The following is an 11200-nucleotide window of genomic DNA, read 5'->3' as shown; positions in this document are numbered from 1 at the left end:
TAATTTTGTTTTTTCAAATGATGCCAAATACCATTTCTCTGATTCAACACTCATACACACACACACAAACACGCTCGACACTCTATAATATGAAGTAGTTTTATAATGGTAATTGTATGTAAAAAAAAACCAACAGAAGAAAACAATCTGCGAGCAAAAGAAAATTGAACAGAACCCCGCCGGGGGTAGATATCCCATCATCAGGCAAAACAGGCAGCGCCATTGCAAATGCAGCACACTTAAGATGGGTTGTTGTTGTTCTTGTTGTTTCGTTGATCGTTTCGTCACTCATTTACCGTTGAATTCCGCAAATTCTTCCGCAACCTACCTACACACCTACTTGCTGCGACCGTTTGCTGCTGCCGACTAAAATAGTGACTAGCGGCTCTAAGGGGATAGGTCGGTAGCATAGGCCGTGTGCATAAAACAGGGACTTCTGAAGCCTAATTTGTAGAAAAATAAAAAAAAACAACCCCCAGCGTGGCCATAAGTACCCGCAAAAACACGTTGCCGACCGGTTCTCGATGAACAGGAAGTGCAGTGGCGAGAAAAACAGCAGGAAAAAGGAGGAGGGCTGGGATTGTGGCAGGAATCTTATAAAAGTGTAAGTATTTGTTGATAACCTAAATGTACTGCAAATTAATCAATAGACTACTGACAGCCGGACAGAGAGAGAGAGAGATTGTGACGAGGAGAAGAGAAGAGGAGAACCGAGGAGTGGTCCGGAATCGAAGCGAAAAGAGACAAAGATAGTTAAACCACTTTGGAAATTGCATCTTTGGGGTGTATGCGCCAGAGAGTGCATAGAAACCGGATTATTTCGTTTCGTCTCTTCCACCGTGTTACTTACACCAAGTGTGTGCTAGATAAAAAACACACACACACATGCCCGCGCTCGCCAGATTGAGAATCTTCTAATCTCACTCCAGGGGGCGATGGCGCGGTGCGTTATGATTTTGCTATGATTCCGCGACACGAACGTACACCCCAAAAAACGTAGAAAATAAGCGCAGAGTTGAGTTGAAAAAGGGGGCGCCGAAGCAACAAAACCACTTTAGAGAGCAAACGCGATGCGCGAAGCATTTCACACCGAACAAAACGCTTGGTAAAACGATACTAAAAAGTAAGCGGCCGAGGCCGCCACTTCAATCTCCGTGAGCCCCACTTGTGAGAAGCCAAATTAAACTTAAATAAGATGCTGGAAGGGAGAGAACAGAGCAGTTGACGCGCATCGTGGATGTAACAAAACGGGCTCGGGAAGATCGTTCGGAATAAATATTATTAAACAAAGAAACATAAAACATAACAAGACAAACAATAATGCAACATTCCCAGAAATAGAGAGAACGCGAATCAGGAAGCAAAAAGAACCGTTGTAAATCGTGAAGCGCGCAGAGTAAAACGAGAAAATGGTGAAATAAACGAACAAACAGCAACTGGTTAGCGAGTCTGCGTCAGCAACAAACGGACAAAACTATAAAGGAAGAAAGAGGAAAACACACACGCAAACGGTGTGTTAGCGGAACGGAGAGTTGCCAGGGAGGGTTTGAGATGTGTGGTGGGGCGAAGCAAATTTGCTGCAAGCGAAAAAAATGGTTAAGAAAATAAATATTATTATTGATAAAAAAAAAAAACTTGGAGTTCCGGGTCCTTGGAGCATAATCCGAAAGCGCATGAATAGTATTCAGCGGACGTGGTAAGTATTTTCAAGTTCTTTGCAATCAAATTTGAACCGGAGACCTTGAAACAAATGTAAGATTATGCCATTGAAACAACCAAAAATTTAAGTAAAAAGCTTCCGTAAAAAATGTTTAGTTCCAAGCTAATTCAATTGTTTGATTTTTAGCAATATTGTTTTCATAGCGTCGGAGGATTTGGATACGCTGGAATAATAAGCCACATTCTGCTACCATAATGATAATATTTACAAAAACAATTCCAATAGTCCACTTAATTTTACAAAGGTTCGGAACAGTTCACTTGTTTTCGCATTGACTTTTGCCGTTTTTGATGAAATTAGGAATGGAATTTTACATAAAACGCACAAACCTAGTATGATAAAAAGACGTTGATTGCAATGTACAAATCCTTTTGTCGTTAAATCTGTTCAATTTGATCAGCACTGAGGACTCTAACCCTCTGTTTTTCATTATTTCGCTCCTAATATGTTCACGTCCTTGCTGCATCCAATCATCGCATCCTCTAGGTCAATGACCACAATTCTAGCGCATTGTCTATTAAAAAACGCTTTAAACAAACGGCTTGGTAGATTGATGTACGAATGCGCGTAAGTTCGAAATCGCAATCTGTTATTCTCTATCTGCATCCACCTTGTTCTAGAGTGATCTAAATTAACTTATTCACCACAAAACACGCGCGTTGCAATCGTGTAACAGTGTTCCCCTTCGCCAATGTCATAAGCGATGCCCTGCAGTCTGACTGTCTAGCCCATCCTTATCAAGAACGAATGCAGCGGATCCGTTAAAATGTTGAGAATCTCCCTCGTACCAACGGTATTATTATCGCAAGCAAGCGAAGCTCGCGACCGCAAATGAAACCAAAACAGCCAAAATTTAAACTCCTCACTGATAACACCGCGCATGGGATTCGAATTCGACGAAGGTCAAAAGGTGTCTCGAACGCTGCACTCGACCGATCGTTGCTAACTTCGTAGAACGTTGTACCGGTGCTATATAAAGACCGATGCGTCCGATCCGATCGGTAGTTCATCTGGTAGCTGCGTTCCGGTGCAAAGAGCATCGAGGATCAAGCGAGGTGAGAAGAGCTGCAGCTACGACTCTAGCGCAAAGATGCGTTCGATTCTGGCAATCACCGTGCTCTGCCTGTGGGCAGGCGCGACCACCGGTCACTACATGACGAAGGAGGTCAAGTATGCCGACAAACCCTTCCTGACCAAGCAGAAGGCCATCCTGGAGATCTTCCAGCATGTGCACCAGGCGGAACTGCACACGCACCTGTGGGACGAGCAGAAATCGTTCGATCTGGCCGCGTACAAGGAACACTTCACCAAGCCCGCCGTCGTCGATGAGTTCCTGCACCTCTACCACCACGGACTGCTACCGATGGAGGAGATCTTTGCCGTGTACAACGAGCATCACCGCGAGCAGGCCGTCGCCCTGTTCCATCTGTTCTACTACGCCAAGGATTGGGACACGTTCTACAAGACGATGGTTTGGGCTCGTTTCCACGTCAACGAGGGTATGTTCGTGTATGCCGTGTCCGTCGCGGTGCTGCATCGGCCCGATATGCAGGGCATCGTGCTGCCGGCCCCGTACGAAATCTATCCGTACTACTTCTTCAACGATGTCGTCATCAGCAAGGCCCAGCACTACAAGATGCAGGGTTTCCATGGCATGAAGAAGACCGCGGACGGTGTGTACAGTGCGTACATTCCGAGCAATTACACCGGTTACTACGTGCATAGCAACGCGGAGCAGCGCGTCAGCTACTTCATGGAGGATATCGGTCTGAACTCGTACTACTACTACTTCCATGCTGACTACCCGACCTGGATGGGTGGTAAGGAGTTCGGTCTGGTGAAGGATCGTCGTGGTGAGTTCTATCTCTACCAGCACCAGCAGTTCCTGGCCCGTTACTATCTCGAGCGTCTGTCGAACGATCTCGGAACGATTCCCACCTTCTCCTGGTACAAACCGGTCGAAACGGGCTACTATCCGTATCTGCGGTACTACAACGGTGTCCCGTTCCCGATGCGTGAGAACTACCACAATGGATTCATCGAGAAGCACACCGTGGTGCAGGAGATTACGGATTACGAGCGGCGCATCATGGAGGCGATCGATTACGGGTTCATCGTTTTGCCCGATGGAACGTTCGTTAACATTACCGTACCGAGCGGTATCGAGTATCTGGGCAATTTGATCCAATCGAACGCGGACAGTGTTAACCACCGTTTCTATGGTTACCTGGAGAAGGTAGCCAAGTTCTTCCTCGGAGGTTCGTTCGAGATGTACAACGAGTTCCGTGCCATTCCGAGCGTCCTGGAGCGATACGAGACGGCGATGCGCGATCCGATGTTCTATCAGTTCTTCAAGCGTGTTGTTGGCTTCTACTACCGCTACATGGACATGCTGCCGAGTTACAAGTACGAGGAGGTCAACTTCCCGGGCGTCAAGGTGGAGAAGGTCGAGATGGACAAGCTGGTGACGTACTTCGATAACTTCGATGCCGATATCACGAACGCCGTCGACGTAGAGGTGTTCGATGAGACCACGATGAAGGCGAGTGAGATGAAGAAGTTCGGCAAGATGGCACACTACCAGGGTGAGGACTTTGTCCTGTATGCGCGTATGCCGCGCCTGAATCATCTGCCGTTCTCCTTCAAACTGACTGTCGCTTCGGACAAACCGCAGAAGGCCGTTGTGGTTGTGTTCGTTGGTCCCAAGTACGACGAGTACGGTAATGTGTACGGTGTCAATGCCAACCGGGAGAACTTCTTCCAGCTCGATCACTTCCTGGTCGATCTGGTGGCTGGTGAGAATGTGATCGCCCGCAACTCGCAGGACTTTAGCTGGTTCGTGAAGGACCGTACGACCTACTTCGATCTGTACAAGCAGGTCATGAAGGCGTTCAGCGGTGACTACAAGTTCCCGATCGACATGTCCGAGGCGCACTGTGGCTACCCGGCCCGGCTTATGCTACCGAAGGGCAAGAAGGGTGGTATGCCGTTCCAGTTCTTCTTCATGGTCACTCCGTACCATGCGCCGGAGGTGGAGCGATTCACCGGTTACGATTACACCGTTTCGTGTGGTGTTGGTAGCGGTGCCCGCTATCTGGATACTCTGCCATTCGGTTATCCGTTTGACCGCAAGATCGATGAGGCTTCCTGGTTTACGCCCAACATGGTCTACTACGATACCATGATCTACCACAAGAGCGAAACGGAGGTGAACTCAGTCTTCGTTTAAGGTGTCGCCTTTCGCTTGGAGGACGATTCGATTTGTTTTAATAAATTCGAAACTCGATAAAGTACTTGGTACTGCTACGCAAATTTTACTGATTTTATTTTTTACTTTCAAAATTAACGAAAATAGTCGATTCACTTCTATATATTGAGAGGAACCAAAGGCACAAACACGGGGCAGTGCCTTTCGCTCAAACAAAACCGTTGTAACCGTTGACCCTGGAGCTTTCCGTAAAATCGTGAGAGTGAAATTGAATTTTCAATCACCGACGAAAACCCCTTCGCATATTGGCTTTCCATCCCGGATCGACTGCCCGGATCGGCGTCGGCGAGATGGAACCCGTAATCTGAAATCAATTTTGAGATTTGCTATCTGCCGGAGGAAACAGTGCAAAGAACGAGCAAAACAAACGAACTTCGGTGTCGAATTATCGAGATTCATGGGCATCTGCATGCATCGGTAGTTGTCCTGGGCAAGTGCATTACAGCAGTAGCATCAGGGGAATGGTACACGAAATTCTAATCAGCTAACGAAGGGTGGTCGGTATGGCTGCCATGCGATCGGAAGACCGTTGGTACCGTTGGTGCTAACCCCGAATGACCATATTTTGGATGCCCAGAGTTCCATTAGTCTGTGCTGTGTGGTTCCACAGCAATTCGGAACGAGACGATCCAATTCCAATCTAAGGTGTTTGGTTTTCATCTGGACGATGATGACATCAGAAAGTACATCGTATCAACGGATCATCTTACAAAGACTGCCTTAGCTGGACTCTTGGCGCAAGGTACCTTCCACGCAAAAGGCAGAAAGTATACTTTTCAGTATCGAATTACAAAAATGCACTTTAAAAAGCATGTTCACGTAAAGATCGTATAAGGTTAATGTGAACAGCGTTAAAGATGACCAAGAACACATTTAAACTTTTGATTTTCAATTAGGTTTTGCTTTATATGACAAATTTTGCATCGTATAGATTAGAAACGCATTAAAACATTCGCCATTCTTTGCAATGGACAATTACGGTGGTCAAAACCAAACCATAGTCAGGGGCGGTAGAATGGAACGTGAATATTCGGAAAAATGTCACAAAAAATCGGTTCCTTTTTCTTGTTCCGTAACCGTATCCTCTCATGCGCACAGGTACGTCCGCCGATGCACTCCAAGTGGGAGCGGTAGCCAAAGAAAAATAGGAAAAGGAATCCTACGGAACGCATCCGGCAACGACCGGACGGGGCGTTCGACCCCACCGGGAGCGCATGGCCCCGGTCAGATGAAAGAAGAATTAAAACTAATTGCATTTCGGCGCTCGAAAAACTCATTACCCGGATCACTCAAGCATGCAAACAGAGTCTTAAAATTATGAGATTTTAATCTTGCTCCCCGAATGTGAAACAGACCCTGAGCACGTGTCCATTTTGTGCCACGGGCCTCCCCGAATGACCTAACCTGTCCTGATCCTGTGTGCTGTTCAGCAGCTTGCCAGCATAAAATACTTTTAGCTAGGTTTTTTTTAACAAAACAATAATTGTTAGAACAAATCAAGCCCAAGTACCGGCAAAGCTTAGTGTATGGATTTGCCGTAACAAATAATGCAAAAGCAATGATCAGGCGAAAAGAGACAATGCTAAGCACCGCACCAGTATTAATTAACATCGGTTTGTGAAGAAAAAAATGCTTTTTAAATGGCTTCTCCCACCAGCAGCCGGTTGCCAAGCTGAACGGACGGAAATTGGATATTGAAATGCGGAAACGAAACCGCATGCCAGCGTCTCCGGTCTCCGGGATCGGTTCGGCACGGCACGGCGTGACAGTTAAACCCAAAGGGCTCTTCTTTAATTAGTGGCATCTCACCTGGCTGGCTGGACGGCCCGGCTGCTTGGCCAAAGCCTACTTCATAAAACCGATTCTTCTCTGATTGGATTGAAATGTTAATTTGATTCATGATGCGCATCAACGCCTAGTCACGTAGCAGCAGCAGCAGCAGCAGGCGGTGGCGGATTCAAAGGCGGTCGTCTCAAGCCGCTTGTGAAACAGAAATATTGTTTCACTTCAAGATATTGACATCCTCAACCCCCTTTTCCCACTTTCTCAGCATATCAATACACACAAAAGGTTAATATTAAGGCTTTTTTGCATAAATCCTGCCGAGCAAGGTAAGTAATTTCAATGCTGTTAGACCGGACCGAGCCTTTTGGGGTACGGTTCATGGGTTTCTATCTATATGTTCATGATTTCTACGGCCCTTTTTAAACCAGAACCAAATCTGAGGTATCCTTAACCATTCGAAACGGAATAGGCTGTTTAGTAATTAATTGACGGAAAGCAATTACTTCACAATTCACGTAGCTTAGTAGCTCATTGCATCGGTAGTAAATTTCTAATAAATATCATTTTAACTCACTCACTCCTCCCAGGTCCGGACTGCGACACTTTAATGTAGCATAAATGTCCATGCCACTACCGGCCCAGGCCGGGGCTCCCCTTCATCGTCACAATCGATCAACGGTTTCGATAGTATGGAGCGCTTTCATTTTGTTGGATTTTCGAAAATCGATTCACTGATCCACGTGGTCTCTGTTGGGCTTAACTCATACATTTACATAATTCACTCGATAAGGCCATCGCGGTGTAGCTCAATAGCGGCAAGCTGTCATTCAAAAAGTCGAACCGAGCCGCATGGTGGATGGCGTTCGGTCCTGTTGCCGCTGGAAAGGGGCACCCTCGACCAACCGCTCTATTCGCTTTTATCGCGCGATCCAGGGCCGCCAGTACGTGAGGCCGGACGCTGAATTCATTTGAAAATCAAATCATAATTAGATGAACATTCCGGCCACTGAATCGGGCATGTGGTGCTTTGAGGTTCCGCTGGTGGTGCGGTCGAGATCGTAGGGCATCGAGGTTCCTGTTTCAGTGGGGCAAAAATGCATCCCGGCTACCCGGAAAGGCAGGCTGTGGCAGGAATGCCAATACCGAGGCCACCAGCGGCAGCAGCAGCAACAAATGGCCGGAAGGGACGGTATGCTCGATGTTCCGGTATCGTGTGGTGTGCTGACATTACCCACAGGCCAGAGCACTTCGTGGCAGAGCGGCCTGGCAACAAACGGGCTCGTGGACGAGAGGCATGGCATGGCATGGAATGGGCGCTCCATGCTCCATTCTCGGGAATCGCGATGCGCGATTGTTTGCAGCCCGTTGATTTCACCGATAATAATTATTTCACTCGGCTTAACCACTCGGCCACGATGCCATGGTGGCATAGTGCACCCCTCTTACTCTTACTCCCTCTCCTTCCCAGCGACGGCGGCGGCATGCGAATGCCAACTGCTCATTGAAAGCGGTCGGCGTATGTTTTCGTCAATGCAGAAATCAATTGAAATCAATAATTTAAATAGGTTTAACTATGGATGCATCGATATTTGCATCGCCATTTTATCCGATTAAATGGCATAACTTGTGGTCCGGTCACGGCCCAACCGCGGTCCCGTTCGTGCGTTCGCGGTATGCTGAATGGAGGGCTAATAAGCACTCGATAGCGTGGCCCGGCCTCGTGTTTAGCACTCAATATCACTGGGAATGCAGTGCTGGAGCTAGATCGTTGTACTCCTATTTCCTGGTACCGTGTGGTTGCGAGCACATAATTGTCAGTCAAAAGTAGAAACGGATGTTCGGATAAATGAATTTCCTCTGCATGTAAGTATAAAATCCTAACATTTTACAAAACAACGTTATCTTAGAAATAATACCACGTGCGAAAACTCGTTGTTTTGATAATTATTTTTAAAGTGGGGTTTAAACACGTAAAATTTCTTTTCAGCTAGAGGTTATAGTAAAAGGCTAATCATTAATCATTTGCTCCAATGGGTTTAATGAGAAGAGTAATGTGCTATCTATGTGCTATCATAGAAAATTGTCCTGTAACTCTCATTCCTTTTTTAAAAAGAAATTCGTGGTATCGTGGTTCTTGATCAACGATATTTGGTGATGGCAAAATGTAATTCATCAATCAAATTGGCCTGCCAAATCATTTAGCACGTATTCATTTGGTTCAAGAATGGCACAAAAGTGGTTAATACTTATAATGTCCGCAACTATAATGCTGTTCGGCAAGAAATAAGGTTGCTCACCTTCGCTTCGAACAAAAACTTCATACAGATGACGTTTTTAGCATATTTTATTTAAGAGAAAGGTACAGCCTTTCCTCTTTCTATCTATAATTGTGAAATTCCAGCGCAACTCGACACGACCAATATTTTCTCAATATAACTATTAGATGTAATGAATGCTGGTTCGAAACGATCACAGCCTATATGTCGTTGGTTTGCCCAAAGAAAACGCACTAAACCCTGTTTAAAACGAACCATCACTACAGGATGCCAACGGTAACCGTTGAAACGAGATGCAGAGCTAGTGAAGTTGCAGTGAAATATTCAACATAATAATGTTTTAAATCGCCAGATTTGTTAAAGCTCATCAACTAATCTCCCATTTAGCCACATTGTATTGCAGCAGGTCAACGTTGGGTGGCACTTAAACAACGAGGTATCAAACAACCGGTGTGCCTCTCGGCGCATTATAATTCTCATTTGTTTAAACACTTGCTTGCACCCGGATGCCGTTACAGTGGTCAGCCGATGTCCTTTCGAACACACCTTTCATCGATGTAATGATAAGCCCGGGAAGGGATTTAGGTAATTGGCATGCCAGCATAATCTAATAAACTGCCTCACAAATCCACTGTAAACCGCAGGGTGCGACTATCGCGCACCCAGCTGCAACTGCCCTCGCTTGCTGAAACCGATTAATGCACCGCGTTCTGACCTGACACTGTAAAACATGGTTCGGCATTTGTCCACAAAAGCCACTCGCGACACACGCACACATACGCACACAACCCCACAAGCATTGTTTGTCTGCAAATAATCGCATTAATACAGACTACTGGTGTTGAAGCATTGTGTGGCTCCATCATCGGTTTCAGGAAAAGTCTAGCGGCGTGTTGAGCAGGAGAAAAATGGTCCAACCACCACCACCACTGCGAACAAGCGCGAGGCCGGGGAAAAAATGGCCAACGCACCAAAGTGAGGTTAGGGAGCGGTCGGAATACTGCATATAATCGGTTTTTGTTCGATTTTTTTTCTACAAAGCCTACTACCACCGAAAACGGAACATCAACCCGCCAATGATCGCGAGGCCGGGTTTTGGCCGCACATTTGGCCCCGCAACACTTGGCCCATTCCCCTTAAAATGGTTGTCAAGCGGATTATGCTGGTGTACCGCAAATGGCCGGATTGGACCAGAGCGCGGGCGCGCGCGTAACTAACATTAGTCAGCACAATGAGCAAACAGGATGAACCCTGGGCGCGTGTGTGTGTGTGTGTGTGACTCTGTAGTAGTCTTCCGGTGAGCACAATAGGAACGGAAGCGTGTTTCATTCTTCCCGTTCTTCCGCTTTCTGCTTTCTGCTTCTACTTTCTGCAGGTGTCAGTCCGGCGCGTTCCGACATGATTCCGAAGGCTTCCCTCGTCTCGCCTGTAGACGGGTTGATTATGTAAAAAAGTTAATTACTTTCTACCACCGCCGGTCGTGAACTGAACCGCCGACCGAGAGAAGAAACGCTTCGAACGCGGGTGTTGATGCAGGACAGGAACATACAGGGTGCCAAGAAAGTCAAGGACGTGAGAACTTGGCGTCTGTGACAGCGACTTCGGGGCCACCGCACTGAAAATAATGCTCCAAAAAGAAGGCGTCCATCACCGGCCGTGATGTGGAATTTTCCAGCCATTTAACCGTGACCCTCACGCCCTCCTATTGACTGGCTGGCTGGCTGGGCAGTTGGCTGGTATGGTTTACACCCCTCCAGTGGTCCCCCCTTGTGAACGTTTCAAGGTTGAACCGTATTACGAGCTCGCGATACATACCAATTCGAGGAGGAGTTCACTGTTGAGATAGGAGTCCCCGGGGTTTTTGTGGATCACAAAATGGATCAGGCCAGGGACCGAGCCGAAACCGTGCAAGTGCGCGCGGTGAAGGAGCGGTGAGCGGAGGTGCAGCATGTTGCGCGAGGTTAGCAGCAGTTAGCGATTAGTCGAGGCTGAGTGACGTCGACCAGGCCACCGCCAGGACTCGGGGAGGACGCTCTCAAGCGAAACGTCAAACCAGCTCAGTCAGAAACCATCGTTCAGTCACGTCACTAGTACACAACCGGCAGAGGGTCTCCGTGGCCATTGGGAACGTCGTGATCCGAAGAGCGGGCT

General features: G+C 47.1%; 2 protein-coding genes across 2 annotated transcripts in view; both read left to right on the top strand.

Moving 5' to 3' along the window:
• LOC125959265 (uncharacterized) overlaps nt 1-1892 on the top strand; it is a 238194-nt gene extending 236302 nt beyond the window's left edge. Inside the window, exon 10 of the mRNA XM_049692079.1 lies at nt 1864-1892. Coding sequence (XP_049548036.1) covers nt 1864-1892 — 29 coding nt within the window. The remainder of the gene's footprint in view (nt 1-1863) is intronic.
• An 893-nt stretch (nt 1893-2785) lies between these two features.
• Nucleotides 2786-4949, top strand: LOC125950686 (hexamerin-1.1). Its single transcript, XM_049678902.1, has one exon. It carries the CDS (start codon nt 2811-2813, stop codon nt 4947-4949), a length of 2139 nt encoding a protein of 712 aa, XP_049534859.1. The 5' UTR covers nt 2786-2810.
• Nucleotides 4950-11200: the final 6251 nt, after the last annotated feature.

This window comes from Anopheles darlingi, chromosome 2 (genome assembly GCF_943734745.1).
Source record: "Anopheles darlingi chromosome 2, idAnoDarlMG_H_01, whole genome shotgun sequence".
In the NCBI taxonomy this organism is placed as follows: domain Eukaryota; kingdom Metazoa; phylum Arthropoda; class Insecta; order Diptera; family Culicidae; genus Anopheles; species Anopheles darlingi.
The sequence above is the reverse complement of the archived record's forward strand: the minus strand, read 5'-3'. Positions and strand labels throughout refer to the sequence as shown.

Bases quoted from the DNA above. Each gene is read 5' to 3' on its own strand.
- LOC125950686 (XM_049678902.1), top strand. From the start codon at position 2,811: ATGCGTTCGATTCTGGCAATCACCGTGCTCTGCCTGTGGGCAGGCGCG.